The sequence below is a fragment of the Pelophylax lessonae genome (assembly GCF_965119305.1).
Source record: "Pelophylax lessonae genome assembly, chromosome: 2".
NCBI classification, from domain to species: domain Eukaryota; kingdom Metazoa; phylum Chordata; class Amphibia; order Anura; family Ranidae; genus Pelophylax; species Pelophylax lessonae.
In genome coordinates, this window is record NC_138769.1 from 69,874,071 (window position 1) to 69,894,317 (window position 20,247).

At 46.5% G+C, this 20,247-nt stretch overlaps 1 protein-coding gene across 1 annotated transcript in view; it reads left to right on the forward strand.

Annotated features, from left to right (window-relative positions):
• GBE1 (1,4-alpha-glucan branching enzyme 1) overlaps positions 1-20,247 on the forward strand; it is a 506,395-nt gene that overhangs the window by 341,509 nt on the left and 144,639 nt on the right. The window contains exons 10-12 of the mRNA XM_082244860.1: positions 415-542; positions 17,531-17,629; positions 17,728-17,838. Of these exons, the coding sequence (XP_082100986.1) occupies positions 415-542; positions 17,531-17,629; positions 17,728-17,838 (338 nt within the window). The remainder of the gene's footprint in view (positions 1-414; positions 543-17,530; positions 17,630-17,727; positions 17,839-20,247) is intronic.

Consider the following 20,247-nt stretch of genomic DNA (forward strand, 5'->3'; position numbering starts at 1 on the left):
TTATGTGATTGCTAAAAACTTTTTTTTTTAACATAATATAGCTCTTAAAGCTATATTTTAAAGTAGATTGCATAGATTCTCTGACTTGGAAAGCAATAATTTCTCATTATTAATTTTACCCTGTAGTTATCATTTATCTGAACTGACTCTATTATGTGTATATCACTATGGTTGGCTATAGACCTTAGACATATGCAGCCACTGTCTGACTGTCCTTGGGATGTAGTGCTGGATGTTGCTGTGTAGGGGATCAGCTATTGGGCATTCCCATCATATATATTAGATTCATTCAAAATGCCGACAAACAGGACAAGAGCATACACCATAAAGCCTCACTTAAAATATCCTAAATGTTATAACTGCACATAATGTTAAGGATGAATAATGATGATGATAATAATATTTGTATCCTAGGATCTGGATTCTCTGGTGATTATAATGAATATTTTGGTTTGCATGTGGATGAAGATTCACTTGTATATCTCATGCTAGCAAATTACATGGTTCATTCCCTTTTCCCACAATCCATCACAATCGCCGAGGTGAGTCATGGACTTTTTATGACAATATAATGCAGTTTAAACTGTTTGTTACCCCAACATTTCATATTCCTAATATGTGCCTGCTGTACCATGTACTTGTATAAAAAAGTATCCCGTTCTTTGTATTGTTTTCTTTTTGTGAAATCCCTGGTGTTCTTGCCAGACTGCTTTCCTACTGAAAACTGACTACAATAAGCAGGAGAACACACTATGGTCAGTTCTCTAGCTGTGCTGGGAAACCACCCTGCTCTCCTCCAATGATCAGACTTGTCCTGACGCATTTCTTAGAACCTGACACTGTTGCTTACACCCCCCCCCCCCCCAAGCTCTTGTGGCAGCTGAGAACAGAGTATCCATACTCAAATGTTTTGCCTTTCATTTTAATTTTAACCTGAATGGGTTGTTTTACAAGGTGATTGTTTACAATCACTTAAAGCCTACATGCACTCTACCAATTTAGGCCGGTGCAAACTGTAGCGGCAGGAATCTTAATGTGGCTCTGAGTGGCTAGGAGGGGCTGTCGGACCCATTCACTAGAATGACGGGTTGCCGGTGGCTGCAGCTATTCACTTTGTGTGCGTCCAGCAGCGATCACAACAGGTAATTGCTGGCTATTTAAAGAGCCCATGAATAGCTGCCGCTGCCACTGGCCTGTCATAATAAACATTGCCGGCGGCTGCACCTAGCTGCTCAGAGCTGCAGCAGGAATCAGACTATTCCTACCGCTACAATTCACACTAGCCTTAATCGCCAGTGTGAATGTAGCCTAATAGCTACATACAGTATCTCACAAAAGTGAGTACACCCCTCACATTTTTGTAAACATTTTATTATATCTTTTCATGTGACAACACTGAAGAAACGACACTTTGCTACAATGTAAAGTAGTGAGTTACAGCTTGTATAACAGTGTACATTTGCTGTCCTCTCAAAATAACTCAACACACAGCCATTAATGTTTAAACTGCTGACAACAAAAGTGAGTACACCTCTAAGTCAAAATGTCCAAATTGTGCCCAATTAGCCATTTTCCCTCCCCGGTGTCATGTGGCTGGTTAGTGTTACAAGGTCTCAGGTGTGAATGAGGAGCAGGTGTGTTAAATTTGGTGTTATTGCTCTCACTCTCTCATACTGGTCACTGGAAGTTCAACATGGCACCTCATGGCAAAGAACTCTCTGAGGATCTGAAAAAAGAATTGCTGCTCTACATAAAGATGGCCTAGGCTATAAGAAGATTACCAAGACCCTGAAACTGAGCTGCAGCACGATGATCAAGACCATACAGCGGTTTAACAGGACAGGATCCACTCAGAGTAGGCCTCGCCATGGTCGACCAAAGAAGTTGAGTGCACGTGCTCAGTGTCATATCCACAGGTTGTTTTTGGGAAATAGACGTATGAGTGCTGCCAGCATTGCTGCAGAGGTTGAAGGGGTGGGGGGTCAGCCTGTCAGTGCTCAGACCATACGCCACACATTGCATCAAATTGGTCTGCATGGCTGTCTTCCCAGAAGGAAGCCTCTTCTAAAGATGATGCACAAGAAAGCCCGCAAACAGTTTGCTGAAGACAAACAGACTAAGGACATGGATTACTGGAACCATGTCCTGTGGTCTGATGAGACCAAGATAAACTCATTTGGTTCAGATGGTGTCAAGCATGTGTGGCGGCAACCAGGTGAGGAGTACAAAGACAAGTGTGCATTGCGTACAGTCAGGCATGGTGGTGAGAGTGTCATGGTCTGGGGCTGCATGAGTGCTGCCGGCCCTGGGGAGCTACAGTCCATTGCGGGAACCGTGAACACCAACATGTACTGTGACACACTGAAGCAGAGCAAGATCCCCCTCCCTTCAGAGACTGGGCCGCAGGACAGTATTCCAACATAACCACCCCAAACACACCACCAAGATGACCACTGCCTGGCTAAAGAAGCTGAGGGTAAAGGTAATGGACTGGCCAAGCATGTCTCCAGACCCTATTGTGGGGCATCCTCAAATGGAAGTTGGAGGAGCACAAGATCTCTAACATCCACCAGCTCAGTGGTGTCGTCATGGAGTGGAAGAGGACTCCAGTGGCAATCTGTGAAGCTCTGATAAACTCTATGCCCAAGAGGGTTAAGGCAGTGCTGGAAAATAATGGTGGCCACACAAAATATTGACACTTTGGGCCCAATTTGGACATGTTCACTCAGGGGTGTACTCCCTTTTGTGTGTTGAGTTATTTTGAGGGGACAGTAAATTTACACTATTGTACAAGCTGTACACTCACTACTTTACATTGCAGCAAAGTGTCATTTATTCAATGTTGTTACATGAAAATATATAATAAAATATTTACAAAAATGTGAGGGGTGTACTCACTTTTGTGAGATACTGTATAACGCTAAAAACAAAAACGTAATGGCAGCTTGTAACCAGCAGAAAGATTTAAATTCTTCTTCAGAGATTGACATTTTTACCTTGTCTAACATGTAATTAAATTGAGCATGTAGGCCAAATGCAACATTCAAGCCCTTAATGTATTAAGCTTGGTGCGATCAGGACATTATATAGCTAATTACATTTTAATTAAAGCAGGACAACCTTCTGTAATGTCCTGAAATGGTAAGCTAATATAGAGATAGTCAAAAATCCCCTATTTTCTCTTTCATTCATTGACAGACACAGCTCCTGATATTCATAACCATTGGGTTAATCTGCCCCTACAGGAGTAGGACACTAGGCAGAAAAGAATTCTGGCTACACCCATGGGCAGTCCCAGGGGGCATACTCCCTCTCTCTGCTATAGCCACTCAGAGTAAGGAACTAGCCTCCTTGCTGAGATCTCTGGTCATGGCGTTTTTTTTCCTTTTAGATAGACATTTTTTTCTCCTGGATTTTTCCTGTGAAATCTACAATCCACTGCTGGGCTGGGCGATGAGCTGGATAATCTAGATCCAGTGGTCACCCCATTCTGGCCAGTGAGCGCGAGCAGACCTCAGCTCTGCACTAGGTTGACCGCGACATAGCCCTACTGGATGGGGGCTTGTCTGTGAGGTAAATGCCTTGTGCCCGAGTCGCAGCGTTCCTCCTGGCCGGTAGCCCCCCAAATCGATTGAGAGGGGTTCTGTCTGGAGCGGTGCCCACCCGGTTCCTGGTATGGTGAGTAGCTGTCTCCTCTCTCCCCCTGCAGGGTTTTTGGGTGGGCATGGGCCCCTCCTTGGGATGGTCAGACCCCTGGGTTCCCCTCCTTCCCACAGGCATCCTCCCTTGCCATGTCCCTTATCCTGCCCCCTCCTCCGCTGGGGCTGTTTGGGTGATCTGGCCACTTTCCTGGGATGGGGCAGGGCGCTATCTGGTGATGGGGGCAGGGGGGTGCGCCGCCGGCGACCGGACGATCAACCTGGTGGGGGCTCCTGCCACGGCCCCCTGTCCTGCCTTGATCTGTCTTTGAGGCCTGGTCTTCCTTCTGGGTCCCTGTAAGCCTTGTAGTGCTGCGCAGGGCTGCCATTTTGTTGTAGCCTGTGTATTTCTATACACCGCAGCCATGTTTGTGTAGTCTGGTGGCCATTTTGTTGTGGTTTGCTATTGGAAATAGTGGCGACCATGACAGTGGAGCACTGTGGGTAGCAATTTTGGCAGTGGGAGCCCCTCCTCATCCCCTGGTGCTGACTCTTGGATCATTTTTGTTCCTGATCGCTGCAGGTGTATTGCAGATTCTCCTGGTGGCTGTGGGTGGTGAGTCTGGTGGGATCCTCTCCCTCTCTGCTGAGGATCGCTTAGTTCTTTGGGCCTGGTGACCGGGTGGTGCTGCTAGCCCAGTGGGGGTTGTCCCTTAGAAGTGTTTTACACATTTTGTGGGGTCCCCCTGATGACTCATGGAGTCTTTGGAGCACAATTCCCCACCTGATCCCCTCTCTGATGCTGCCGGGCCCTCCGGGTCCCAGCTACCCATCCATGCACTGACGGCGGTCCTGGAGTCCCTTGTGTCCCGGGTGAAGTTGGCTTGCGGGCTATGGGCTAGCAAAAAGCACCCGCCTTCCCCTGCCTCATTTGTCTAACCAGATCCTGAATCTGATTTGGCTGCCGTGGACGTGGGTCACCCTGCTGGGTCTGCAACCACGCGCCTGGAATCCTCTGATAGTGAGGATGATTCCTCCACATCTGCGACCGCGCACGTGAAATGCGCTGGTAAATGCACTGATTGTATCTGTGCGTGAGACCCTGAAGATGGAGGATGCAGCTAAAGCGGCGATGGAGTCGCAGGTGCCCTTTGGCACTCACAAGCCATCCAAAGCGGTAAAGGTGTTTCCTTTCCCTGCCTATTTTGACAGAATTGTCGCTAAAGAGTGGGGACAATCAAAGCGTCCCCGTGGGGTTTCTAAGCGCTTTACTAGACATTACCTCTATGAGGAGTGCCTTCTTAAGAAGTGGTCTGTGCCATCGGTGGTGGACCCTCTGGTTTCCAGATTAAACAAGGCAACCATGATTCCGGTTGAAGAGTCCCGGGCCTTTAAGGATCCGGCTGACCGGAAGCGGAGGCTGTGGCCCACACTATGTACACTCTGGCTGGTTCGGCAATGAGGCCGATATTCACCATTTCCCTAGTGTCGCAAACTCTGACTGAATGGGCTAAGCTCCTACACTGTTACCAGGAGGGGGAACAAGCTCCCCCCTGCCTTTGCCGAGCTGGTAGACCCGCTTGTCCAGGGGCTGCAGTTTAGCTGTGATGCCTCTTTGGATGCGGCTCCCCTGATGGCTCGCCTCTCGGTTTTGGCACTGGTCCTTCGGGGTGTCTTTTGGCTCAAGTGCTGGTCTGTGGATCAGACTTTTCAAGGAGATCGCCTGTTTGGAGATATCCTGGATGACATCATTAAAGGTCTCACAGGAGGGAAGAGTACTTTTCTTCCACATGCTACTTAGGGTAAGGAACCTCATCGTAGACGTGGGCCTTTCTTGTTCTAGCCCTCTCCGCCGTACACATTCCCGGGGTGGAAAATTGGCAGGTGGATTATCTCAGTTGGTAGGCTTTGGACCACAGGGAGTGATCCCTTCATCCAGAGGTGTTTTATCAGCTGTGTCTCCCGTGGGGCACCCCCGAGATGGATCTGTTGGCTTCTCAGCTCATTAGAAAGGTGCAGAGCTTTGTGGCTCGGTCGAGGTATCCTCTGACGGATGCCACAGATTCACTGGTGGCCCCGTGTTGTCAATATCATTTGATCTACCTCCAAGAAGATCTATCATCCTACGTGGAAGACGTACATTGCGTGGTGTAAGTCTCCTGGGGTTCTTCCTCGCTTATTCTCGGTGGCTCAGATCTTGACCTTTGTTCAACGGAGGGTTGAACAGAAATTGGCCTTGAGTACCATCAAAGGCCAGGTGTCGGCTTTAGCAGTCTTCTCGAATGACCTTAGTCCACACACTCCCTGGTGTGTACCTTTCTTCAGGTTGTTGGACATTTGGTTCCTCCAATGCGGGCTCCGCTGCTGCCTTGGGATCTTAATTTGGTGCTTTCAAATCTACAGAAGCCTCCCTTTGAAAATATTCGGAAGATTTCCCTGCCTACGCTGTCCCAGAATGTGGCTTTTTTAGTGGCTATCACCTCTGCACGCAGGATGTCGGAACTGGCGACATTATCCTGTTGTTCACTTACCTGGTGAATTACAAGGATAAGGTGGTTCTTCTCTCCTGTCTGTCGTTCCTTCCAAAGGTTGTCTCTGATTTTCATTTGAATGAAGACATTGTGTTGCCTTCCCTTTGTCCCAGGCCAAAACATCCGAAGGAATGTTTTGCATTCCTTGGAGTTGGTCCAGGCACGGATGGACCACAAAAAGGGTTATCCACTACCTCTGTGACCATTTTCAGATTGATCAGACAGACGCCGGTTCAGGCCTATTCCATCAGGGGTCAGGTTCCTCCTTTCCCTGTCAAGGTGCACTCTACTAGGGTGCTTAGTGCCTCCTGGGCTTTCTGTCATCAGGTGTCAGTGACGCAGATTTGCAAGGCGGCCACCTGGTTGCCAGTGCACACTTTTACAAAGTTCTGGCATCTGCGGATCTTGCTTTTGGTCGCTTGTCACAGAACAGCGATCTGCCTTGTTTACATAGGCAGACCACCATTTAGCCTTTCTTGGGAACAATTGGCGGGTCCCGGCAGATATCAGGTCCACCAGAAACTCTGATTGGTCTCCGACTGTGTCCAAACACAGTGGGAGCTGGTCACCGGCGGCACGTGTGCACGCCACAAACCCGGAAGAGGCGATCACATACAGGTACACGATTTCGCCTGTAGGAGCCGCTGCTCCGATGTGTGTGTGTGTGTGTGTATGTATATATATATATATATATATATATATATATATATATATATATATATATATACACGTGGGGCTGTCGGCAAGTGGTTAATGTTGACTTCATGAATGTAAAAAATGCTTTCATTTGTGTGTTTTTTTTTGTCTGCCTGAATTTGTTTTTAATTTAACTTTTAGATAAAAAAAATTTCCACACAGCTGTCTAGCGTATAAATCTAAAGACTCTTCCTATAGTCCCTCTTTATACAATATATTGTACTGTGTTTAGCACCTTTTTAGTTATTGCTGTGGTAACAAGCCATATCACCTAAAGAATGTCCTTCTAGTGAGTCCATCTCAGCAGACGGATTGATTAGCCATAAGGCTCGGTTCACACTTGTGCGATGCGGGAACGCTGTGAATATGCAGCGTGTTCCCGCATCGCATTCGCACATCTGGCAGTTCACACTGCCATATGAGATACGCAGGGGGTGTCAATTAAAAGTTGACACCCCCAGTTGCGATCGCATATCGCAGTGCGATCTGCAAGTTCGCACAGAATTGGATTGCACAAGTGTGAACCACTGCGATCCGATTCTGAGGCGGCTCAAAAAATGCCTCATGTGCGAGTTTGCTGCGGATGCGCTGCGAATTCAGCCATGCAAAGTGTATGGCTGAACTCGCATCCGCACAGGAGATCACATGTAATGATGGAGCAGTGCGCTTCGAATTACATGCGATCAGCGCATCCGCACAAGTGTGAACCGGCTCTAAGAAAAGTAGAAAAAAACTGTGCAGCAAAACAAACCATGAAGTATATCCAGCCTAGGCAAACATGACTGCTTAATGTGGATTTATGATTAACTATGACTATTGAAGTATAAACAAAGATGCTTTTGAAACATTAGTACACATTTGTGAGATACAGTATATGCGCCAAGCTTATCACATTGAAAGAAAATTCAATGGCAATACATTTTCTTTAAATCTGTCCTAATGTGGGGGGCGTGGCGACCGCTGGCTAAGATGGCCGCTTAGACCTTGAGCTCCGGCGTGTACCCGGTCTATTCAATCTCCACAGCCTACCACAGAGACGATCGCAGCCCATCTGCACCATTTTCGGGCGTCCGAAGTCCCGCTGCATCCACCGATCATGGCAAGGAGGAAGCTGGAGCAGCCTGTCGTGCGCAAATTATCGGAGTTTTTCAAGCCGGCCACCGCCGGTCTTCAACAAAATGGCGCCGGCACCTCTCCTCTGCCTCAGCGCGTCCGCCCTCTTGCGGCGGCGCGCACCGATGACGCGGCTCCTCCTACGGCTCCAGGGCTCTCCACCCAGCCGAATCCAATGCGGCCATCTCGCTCCTCGGACTCCTCGCCCTCTACACCCTCCACACAAAGCCCGGCTAAGTCCCGACCGAGGTGGGAGGAAGCTCTGCCGACCCTGGAACACCCGGACATGGAGGTGAGTGCTGCTGCCAGCCACACTACCCACGCTGAGGCCTATACCCCCTCACCTGATCCCTTTGCATCCCTGGTGACCACAGGCAAACCTATTACGGACACAGCCTTAAAAGACATGATGTCTATGTTCCATGCTTCCCTGCAAGCCAATATCTCTGCCTCCATAGCATACTGCCAAAGAGAATTGCATGGGATGGGAGATAGAGTACATACCATTGAGGAGAAAATGGGAGAATTTACAGCGTCTTATAATACCCTTGTAGACTCCCACACAGCTCAACAAACTGACATTCGCCACATCCAAGCCAAACTAGCGGACCTTGAAGACCGTTCACGGCGAAATAACTTGAAGATTCGCGGTATTCCGGAATCTGTTCTCCCTAACCAATTGCCTACCTATGTGAGAGATCTTTTCCAGAAATCGGTACCTGAGCTTACTAATGCGGACTTGACAATTGACAGGATCCATCGCATCCCCAAGCCCTCCTTCCTCCCACAAGAAGTTCCCCGGGATGTTTTGCTTAGGATACACTTTTTTCAGGCAAAGGAAAAGATTCTTGAGACTTTCCGACGCAAGGACCGCCTGCCTGAACACGCCGCTACTCTCCAGGTACTCCCTGATTATTCCCAATATACGCTACAGCAACGACGTAACCTTAACTCTGTGACTAAAGCCCTCAGGAATCACAAAATCATATATAAATGGAAGTATCCAGCCAAACTTTGCATCACCTACCAAGGATCGACGACCCAAATAACTACGATTGACCAAGGGATACGCCTGCTACAGCAATGGGGTATAGTCCCTGAGCCTCCAGACCATTCTCCAAGCAGCAGCGCCCCACTTTTGCCTACTCACGTCCAACCGGATTGGCAGCTCGCATCCAGATCGTCCAGATCATCTAACCATTACAAGTGAATTCACCACATATCATCCTGACGGGTACGCCCGGCTCCGCTGTCTCTGATGGACACCCAACACCGTGTCCATGAACCCCGCAATCTCCGCAATACAGATTGCTCACCTGGTCCCCATGGGCCAAGTTCTTTTTACCTCCCCCTCCCTCCTTGTTTGTCGTGTCCTTTGTCCTATGTTGTGTCTATCCCCTTTTTTTTTCTCTCTCTCCACAACTCCAGGTAGAGACTCCGGTTTTGCATTCATCCGCTACACACGCAGCTGGACTTCGCTCACTATCTTGATTCAACTTTGTCCTTGTCACGGCTTTAATTCCTCTGCTGAGTTCTTCATCGCCTGCAATCGATCTTCAATGACCGTCTCCTACTCAGGTACTTTTTTCCACGGTGCTGCTCATAGTCCCTGTTGGACTATGGCCTTGCCCCTTGTCCCTCACTTTCTATCCACCACTGATGGACTTGCCTCTATGCCCCGAAGGACTGCCTCTCTTCACTGACCCCGGCACCTCTGTGTCCCCTTATCCACCCCCATGACGCCCTTGCACTTCCTCTCACTGAACATTAAGGGTCTCAACCACCCGGCTAAGCGCTACTCCTTGTGGCAAGAAGCACTTTCTTCCAAGGCGGACATTCTTGCAGTCCAAGAGACTCACTTCAAGCTGGGATCTACCCCCAAATGTTCCCATCAGGAATTCCCACACGTCTTTCTAGCATCATCCAACGAAAAGAAGAGGGGGGTGTTGATAGCTGTCCGTGCCTCGGTGTCCTTCGCTTACTCCAGGGTGGTGCAGGACACGGAGGGACGGTATCTCATTGTTAATTGTACTTTGGATGGCTGCCATTACACGTTAGTTAATGTATATGCGCCTAACACTCACCAATTGCGTTTTCTACGTAAATTATATGCTAAGGTAAAAAAATTAACGGTGGGCAAATTGATCATCTGTGGGGACTTCAATTTGGTGCCAGACCGCGTCATGGACTCCTCCTCCAATCCTAAATCGAAGTTGCCTTCACTGGCTGCTTTAACACATGCCGAAGGACTCCATGACGTGTGGAGGTACCAACACGCGGAAGAAAGAGGTTATACTTATTTCTCACCCTGTCACAACACTTACTCCAGGATCGACTTGTTCTTGGTAGATTCTGCCACTCTGCCCCTAGTAGTTGACACTGACCTTTCCCCTATCACGTGGTCCGACCATGCGGCAATACACATGACCATTTCCACCGGCCCTGCAAACCCATCCTCCTATATTTGGCGTTGTAACAACTCCATCTTATCTGACCCTGACTCCCTTAAACACTTGCAATCACAAATGAGAGAATTCTTTGAGACCAATGACACACCAGATGTCAGCCCAACCACCCTCTGGAACACCCACAAGGCGTTCGTCAGGGGAATCCTCATACAGCTGGGCTCTCGCCTTAAAAAGAGATATCAACAGAAGTTGAGGGACCTCACTGCAGAAATTCACTCACTAGACACTATCAATGCCACCGCACCCTCCCCCGCTAATGCATCCAAACTCACATCCTTGAGATTAGACCTCCGGCGTCTCCTTATTGACCGTCACGACAAAATGTTGGCCCGACTGCGTTTACAGTATTACTCGTCCCACAATAAGGCAGGCAAATTCCTGGCCTCTCGGCTACGTGCCAAACGAATAAAATCCAGGATAGACTCTATTACCCACCCACACACTGGTGAAAAATTAACCCACCCCCAAAAAATTGCTGATGCCTTCGCAGACTACTACGGATCCCTATATAACCTGCGTGATGACAAAGACACCCCCCAGCCCAGCGCCTGTGACATAAAAGCATTCCTTGACCGCCTTGATCTACCAACACTCTCTACAGACTCCCTTGCCTACCTGAACCGCCCTTTCTCAACCCAAGAATTAGCCAAAACTCTTAAAGCCCTTCCCCTCCGTAAATCCCCAGGTCCGGACGGCCTGACAAATGAGTATTATCACACCATGCAAGACACCCTAATTCCCCACATGCTCCCTTTATTTTCCACGGCCATCCAAACCGGTACTCTTCCGTCAGAAATGCTCCTAGCTAATATCACCACCCTCCCCAAACCCGGTAAACCACCATCCACACCCGCGAATTTCAGGCCCATTTCGCTATTAAACACTGATGTAAAAGTCTATGCCAAATTGATAGCCAATAGACTAGCAACAATTCTCCCCACACTAGTAGGCATGGATCAGATGGGTTTTGTAAAGGGAAGACAAGCTCCGGACGCTACCAGAAGAGTAGTCAACCTGATCCACCACGCAGAGCGCTCTAGAACGCCTTCTCTGCTCCTCTCTATAGACGCAGAGAAGGCGTTCGATCGAGTCCACTGGGGGTACATGGAATTGGTGCTGCGGAAGTTCGGCTTCTCGGGCCCGATCATGTCCGCTATACTCTCCCTTTACTCTTCACCTTCGGCTAAAGTCCTATCAGCAGGAGTCCTGTCTAAACCATTTTTTATAACAAATGGCACCCGTCAAGGATGCCCCTTATCTCCTCTTGTCTTCAACCTGATCATTGAACCACTAGCAGCCTCCTTTAGACAAAACTCCCTGGTCTCCGGCTTTAAAATCAACCGCTCGGAACATGTCATTACACTATTCGCTGATGATGTGATTCTTAGTCTCACAAACCCTGTAGTATCCCTCCCGGCGGCCCACGACATACTACAAAATTTCAGTCATCTCTCATATTACAAAGTCAACTTTAGTAAGTCCGTTATTCTCAATATGGGCGTACACAATACAACGCGTACTCATCTACAAACCACTCTCCCTTACACATGGTCTACGTCACCGCTCCGCTATTTAGGCATTAACCTCACGTTTCCCTCGGCCAACTTAGTCACCTCCAATATCAAACCTCTGATCTCGACTATCTCCGCAGACATAGCCAAACTTACGTCGGCAGATCTTTCGTGGACTGGCAGGATTGCTGCATTTAAAATGGTCTGCTTACCCAAAATTTTGTATCTCTTTCGTACTCTCCCAGTCTACATTCCCCAGAAGCTCATCAAACCCCTTTCGTCGCTCCTCCGCGCTTTTGTCTGGCAAAAAAAGAGGGCCAGATGCTCTTATGCCCATTCGACTCGCCACAAATCGGTTGGAGGCATTGGTATGCCAGACCTTCTGGATTACCATTCTGCGGCCCATCTCACCGCCCTTCGCCAATGGTTTTCCGAACGCTCTGACCTCCCGTGGGTTCCCATAGAAAAAGCGCTCTCTAATGTACATGCCCTTAGTGATCTGCTATTAGCAGATAGCTGGAAACAGGTACCCCTCCACACGCTCCCCCTACCGACTCAGGCTCCCCTATTGTCATGGAGAATGTTATCCCACCACCTTCCAGGTTCTGCGACACCTGTCAAACTACCAATCCCCATTGCCACTTTGAATGTCCTCCTCCCTTATGTTAACCTCTCCAAATTCCATGCAGCTGGCATCACCTTCGTATCACAGCTCTACCAGGGTGACACCCTTAAACCGTTCACAAAGCTTGCCAGTGAATTTTCCCTCCCAGTACAAGCTACCCTTGCATACAACAGCATCTCCAGTTTCCTGCGTAAATACCCTCCACCGGTGATCCTGGTATCCCCTCAATTGTGGCAATTCTTCACTAACCCCGTATGCTCTACAAAAGGTATATCCCTATTCTACAATACCATCAAGCATAAAAATACGTTCCGCAAGTCCCCACATATGATTTCCTGGGAAGGTGACCTCAAGCAAACCTTCTCAGATGCTCAATGGCAAACGGCCATCCGTGCTACTTATAGAGCCTCCAAATGTGTATCCCATTGGGAACAGGCGCAAAAAGTGTTGACTCGCTGGTATCTAACCCCGTACCGACTTTCCAAAATTTTCGATACCCAAAGCCCCCTCTGCTGGCGTAACTGTGACCAGGTGGGCACGATTCTTCACATCTTTTGGCAATGTAGAAGTCTGACCAGTTTTTGGGGAAAGATTTTCGAAATTATATCAGATGTCACTGGTATTTTAAGAAGCACAGACCCGGCCTTAGCACTCCTCTCCTTGGGCATAGACTCATTTCCACTCGCCATGCATACTGTTATTACCCATATACTAATTGCAGCAAGGACGATTATAGCCAGATGTTGGAGGCAGCCAATCGCTCCTTCACACCTTGAGGTCATTAAACAGATTAACCTCCAATTCTCTTTGGAGAAAGCTTATGCCTATGCTGTTCTTCAAAGCCCTAGGTTCCACAAACACTGGTCATTCTGGATGCAAAGCAAATACTTCACCAACCCTTGTTGACAGTTCGTACTTATATGACAGGAATTACCTAGTTCTGTTGTTCCATTTACCTCTACACCAGTTGTTATACTCTCGCATTGTTCGTATTGTATAATCTTTGTTAAACCTACTGATTGTACCAAGATTGATGCAAACCTATGTACTATGTAATGTACATCGCACCCTTCCCCTCCCCCCCTTTTTTTTTCTCTGTCCCCCCCCCCCCCCCCCCCCGTGTACTTTGTTATGTTTTTTCTTGTGTTTCTGAAATTTCAATAAAAACCATTGAAAGTGAAATCTGTCCTAATGTGATGGCGTAGTGCCATGTTAACTGGCCCATTTTTTGTGTTCTCTTTGCAGTTTCCAAGGCTTGATTAGTCGGTAAATAGGAACGTGAACTGATTTTATTTTACTATTATTTAGGCAGAGAAATGCACAAAAAATACATTTTCTAGATGTGTCAATTGATAAGTAATAGTCACGGAAAGACAAAAATCAAAAATCTGAACATGTTTGTTTTGTACACTCACAACCGTAACATTTTAACTTTATCATGCTGGGTAAGATATTATGTAATGTCTGAAATCAATAGTCATTGAAATAACCTTGTTGCTTACTGCTAAGGTTTTGCGGAAGAGCGAGAAAAAAAAAAAATTTGGAAAGCGTTTTGATGTTCTTGCTGTGCAAGCAGGCAATATTAATTTTCCTAAAAGTAGTCTTTTGGGGGAAATTATCTATCAGGATATGCTGGCTGTTGAATTCATATGCCAAGCTGCAAACAGGATGCAATCAAAGAATTGATGAGTAATGAGTGCATTATGGGATTAGTGCAAAGCACACAGAACTGAACAAGTTGCTTTGAATGTTCATGCTGAAGTATAGGAAACATGTCCCATGTAACAATAAAAATATAAGCACATTGTAGATGCCTTTGTGTTTTTTTTTTTTTTTTTTTTTTTTTTTTTAAGAGGGACACAGTTTTTCATGTAATGAAAATGTGTAAAATCTAAAGAAATATATGTTGCCAAAGATTCACTTTTTTGTATATTTATCTGTCTTTCAAGCCTAAACCACTGTTGCACCTTTTTGATCTCCTAGAACACCATCTCACCCTAAAAAAAATATGGAACCTTTTTAGATTAGCTAAGATCAGCCACAAGATCATAAATTATTTAGTAAGCAAAAAGTACACTGATATTTGCATATTTGCTCATACTTTATATACCTTATACTCAGCGAAAGTAGTCATAGCCAATACAGGCTGTTATATCCCAAAATGGGGCTTATGCGCCCCCCCCCCCCCCAAAAAAAAAACTATTTGGTGTTGTAAGCTGCAGGTTTGGCACTTTGGAAATGAACCCTGGATGGTGGTTACTTCTGAATCATTATACTATACAACACTGGTGTACATGTCCCTTTAAATCAATAGTAAAAAAAAAAGGTATCCTTCACATAAATATGCCTCAAAAATTTCAGTTCATATAGAAAATGTTCTAACTATAAAAAAATAAAAGTAGTCTACAATTCATATGCAATACATGGATAGTCCCAACTCTGGTGGCAAATTGTTGCCTCGTGAAATAAGGTACTCACAGTGCCAATATATTAAAAAGGTGCTCAGGTGCTGCCCCTCATGCAGAGCTTCTTCCCAGACACTGGGATCTCAACTGTGCTTTTTTTTTTGTTAAAGATGTAAAAAACAAATCTCCTGCGCTCCAAGGTGGGCCAAACAAAGTGCTTTTTATTTCTAGGCTCTTGTCATGGCAAATCTAGATAAACACCGCCGTGCTGCCATCAAAAGACTGGGCATGTCTAGATACCCTGAAATCATACTAAACAAAACAGAGGGCGTACAGGCCTAGTGCATTATCCTTAATAAAATATTTATTGGTTAAAAGACAAAGTAATATACTAATATTCCATCCATGGATCGACATATTGCATAACAGCTGGATCGTCCTGCAGTAAGACAAGCTTACGCGTTTCAAGAAATCGCCTCTTTATCAGAGTTTATGAAACTGATCAGAAACTCCACTGGCTGGCTCTAATGCTTGTATCACCACAACGATGTCCAGACAGAGCACACCACACTAGATCTCACAACCAGCTGCACATCACATAACCATCAGAGGGTACAACACAGGACATGGCAGACAGTATGACAAGCGGAATCAACTGTCCAAAGCACCACCGCGGAACCCACAGGCGGGCATGTTGACGTCCCAGAAATCGTTCTGCTGTTGAATTGTGGACATTTTATAGTTATCACATTTTCATTATAAACTACATTTTTTGAGGCGTATTTATTTGTAGGATACCCTATTTTGCACTATTAAATGAAAGTGAGATGCGCCGGTATTCAGAAACGGTCAGGTGCTGCAGTCTCTCTGACCCACTGAGTGCAAGTTATCTTATTATTTAAAATGCTTCCAAATCATGCAGCCTCATTTAAAAATGAACCGTGGATAGAGAATAACATTTCAAAAAGAATACATGGTATCTCCCAGTGTGATTTTTTTTTTTTTTTTAAATGTCCTTTTGCTCCACAGTACTTACTAAAGCTTTCAGAGTGCATGATGTTGCAATCTTTTCTAAAGTCAACTGAGATTTTCCTTTTGTGCATCTTCTCTTCCCTTTGAGTGTGTAATTGTAATTGTTGAAGACTGACATTGCCTAACATGATTTGTTGGAAGCCACTAAAGAGTGCCTGGTGTTAGCTAAAAATGTTCTTGTTGGCAAGAGTTTTTTTTTTTCAGCCTACATGGCATGTAGGATTTAATACCCATATTTTTAGTTATACAGTTCACACCAATGTGTTCTCATGCAATGTAATTAAATAGGGTTGATTTTATGGGGATCAACATTTGCATTTTACTGCATGTAGCGTCATGCAAGAAGCAGAAAGTCTTCTATCCCTTTCTATTGAAAAACATAAACATCCATATGTGTTAGACCCCGTTCACACTGGGGCGATCCGACTTGCCGGGGCGACCTCACAGGTCGCGGTGCGCAGCTCGCACAGCGACCTCGGATCGGCCGGTGTAACGTTAAAAAACCATACCCCGTGAAGAAACCATACCCCTCGTCACTTCCGGTCTGAAATAGCAGAGCAGCGCAGTAGTGCGCATGCTCAGAGCCCCGGATACGTAATTGAAGGAGAAAGAATTTGACAAGTGCGCATGCTCGGTGGGCATGAAAATATCACGGCACTGTTTCTAATGTTATACTTGCGGCGGGTACATTAAAACACTTCGGGTGCAACATAAATCATGTCCTCTCCTATCGCTGTAACTTCCCTCATCTCCGGTAATAAATATAAAAGCGGCGGCGGGAGTATGAGATGTAAATGTGACGGCGATCGCAGCTCCGTGATCCGCTTTTATATTTATCACCGGAGATGTGGGATGTTACAGCGATAGGAGAGGACATGATTTATGTTGCACCCGAAGTGTTTTAATGTACCCGCCGCAAGTTTAACTACCGTGAGAAATCCATACCCTCCGTAGCTGAACCGGAAGTGACGAGGGTATGGTTTTCTCACGGGTATGGTTTTTTCACGGAACACCGGCACGGACTTCATAACATTGAAGTCAATGCAAGTCACTCCAGGTCGCCCCTTTTTCTAAGTTGGAGCGACTTGTGTCGCTCCTATTAGAACGGGTCCACAGCTTCTCTATGGCAGACGACCTGTCAGGCGACCAGGTCGCCTGACAAGTCGCCCCAGTGTGAACGGGGTCTTAACACATGAAAAAATGTAGCACTTGATTTTGTTAAAATTCAGTGCATCACATTAAACAAACATTGAAAAACCATGTTTAAGCAAAAACACAAGTCTCGTTTACATGAATCTATACTCCTCTAAACCCCCTTTACATCCCTAGGAATTTTTTGGCGGTGTTTTTACATGTTTTCACATATTGCAGTTAGAAAATCTGAAAATATAAGTTGGTAACTTGTTGCTGATGCTTTTTTTTTTTTTTTTTTTTTTCCTAGCCTGCCTTTTTGTTATTTCCAATAAATAAAAATAAATGTTCTAATCCAGTTATTTGTGTGTGTTGTTCAGGATGTATCTGGGATGCCAGCACTTTGCTGCCCTTCGTTCCAGGGAGGCTGCGGGTTTGACTATCGACTAGCAATGGCAGTGCCTGATAAATGGATCCAGGTAAACTCTTTACGTTTCATTTTATGGACTTGTATATCAATGCTAAGCAATTTATTTTACTGTATTGGTTGTCACTATGCTTGCTTTTTTTTTTGCAGATTCTGAAAGAGCAGAAGGATGAGGATTGGGATATGGGAAATATAGTACATACACTCACTAACAGAAGATACAATGAAAAGTGCATAGCTTATGCCGAGAGTCATGACCAAGTAATGTATTTTCTTTTTTTTTTTTTTTAATATTTGACATTACATGTATGGGATTGACATACTTGTGCTGATGGGTAAATGTAATACTATTTATATATTTGGCATTACAGGTATGGGATTGACATGTGTTGTGGTAATGGATAAATGCATTATCTTTTTAAGTGCATTTTCCTGCATTTGAGCCAAGTTTAAGATGCCTCTGAGCTGCTTCACGGGTACATATGCATTTTACCTCCTCCTAAGCTGATTTAACTGGCTTTAGTCTGCTTTTGGATTCCCATTAACTAGTATAGAGACAGAAAAGCAGTTCTGAAGCTAGAAAAAGCTTGTGTAAACAGGTCCTTATGCAGATACATGCACCTGTTTCTGTGAGGAAACAGGTGCATGTATCTGCATATGCAGCTACCATAGATTTAAGATATCAGTTGTTCAATCCAGCTGTTTGGGCCACAGTCCATGACTTGGTTGCAGCATGTCTTTTAATCTTGTGTGCAACCATATTTACTTTTATTGACTTGTTGCCATTGTTTCCTCAGTCAGTTTAATAAAAACTGTGCCGAAAAAAGCTCAATATGTGCAAAAAGTGTAAACGTTTATTATTGAACCTTCAAATTTCAATAAAGTGACAATGTGGCCCAGAATCAATAAAATAAAATAAATGATTACCTTAAAATGTGTGCAAAAAATTATCCCAAAAAATACTGTATATATCTACTGCAATAACAAATGTTGAATGGTCCTTCAGTCATAAAAAAAGTGTAAAATACAAAGTTCAAATAATGTCCAAGGTTCAATAAGTGCAATACTCAGAAGTGCAAATGTGAAAGTAAATAAAAAAAAGTCCATTTCTCTCCACTTAAGTGGCCAACCCAGTCTGGCCATCGAGCGAGTGCAGGCCTTAGCTCCGCGCTGGGTCGGCCGCGACATAGTCCCACTGGACGGGGACTGGCCCCCTGAGTTAAACGTCTCGCCAGGACGCACACGACAGGGTCTAGGCTTATGTCACAGCGTTCCAATTTTGCTGACAGCCCCCCTACTCCGTGGGGGGGGGGGGGGCTGTCATGAGATGGCGCCCGCCTGTGTTCCCGGTATGGTGAGTAAACGCCCCCCCCCCTTCCCTGGTGGATTTTGAGGTGGATGCGGGCCCTCTTTCTCTGGGGTGGTCAGACCCTCACACTCCTGGGTTTTCCTCTGTCCTGTTGTGACCCCCCCCCCCCTCCTTACAGGCGCTGGTGGATGCACTGTTTTTTTTCGGTGCGTGGCACCCTGCAATTTGGAGGACGCAGCGGCGGCTGCACCTGGGGTGCCGGTAGCATCTGGCACTCACATGCCATCCGGAGCAGCTTGTTTTGCTAGCAGGCTCATGTAGGATGGGACTGTCTGAGACGTTCCCCTGGGGTGGCTAAGTGCCTGGTAGACGTTACCCTTTTGTGGAGTCTCGGGTACTGTGGACTGTTCCACCTATGGTGGACGTGCGATCTCTACATTGCATTGGCCTACCGTTGTTCCGGTGGAGGAATCTCCGTCCTTTAAGGACTTGGGGGGATAGCATGGTGCAGGCTGTGGCTCGCGATCTGAACTCCTTGGTGGGTCTGCACTGGGCACAGTGTTCACGATTGCCCCTGCCACGCAGACTCTGCCTGATGGGCGGAGATCCAATGCTGTGACCTGGTGCGGGGCAAGTCCCTCCTGCCCTGGGGGAGCTGTTGGACCAGCTGGTGCAGGGGCTGGGATTTGTTTGCAATGCCGCGCTGGACTCCCTTTTTGGGTGGTTATCCGGCGTATACTTGACTGAAGTGTTGGTCTGCGGATCAAACTTCTAGGAAGGCCTTAATGGATCTCCCTTCTTCAGGGGGATCACCTGTTTGGCGCTGCCCTGGGGGACATTATACAAGGGTCTCACGGGGGGAAAGAGTGCTTTCTTGCACAGGCTACCAAGGGTAGGGTCCTTCATCGCGGATGAGGTCCCTCCCTTTTGGCTCACCACAGTTTCTTCGTCCCTCTGGGACAGTCGATGTGGCAAAGTCCTTCAAGACTTCCTCTGGTGGTTCCATACAACCCTAGTCTCGACAAGAGATATTTTTTTTCCCAGACCTGTGGACGAGGTCTACTCGGCCTGAAGGTGCATCCTCACCCATCTATGGGGTGGGGGTCGTCCTTGCCGGTTCTCGGACCTACGGCTGGCCCGGATCCCAGGCAGCGGGGTTCAGGGGGTCATGCGGTCCAGTTGCAAGTTCAGGTTTTAATCCGTTTTTTTCCGGTGAGTTTTTCTCTTCCAATGTACAGCTGTCCCTGGATCGCTTGCAGGCACTCTGTGAGGCAGTTCAGGCTCTGGTTCAACAAGCTGAACCTTCTGGCCCTTTGATGGTTCCGTGCGGATCAGACATTCAGGGCGGTATCTGTTCGCAC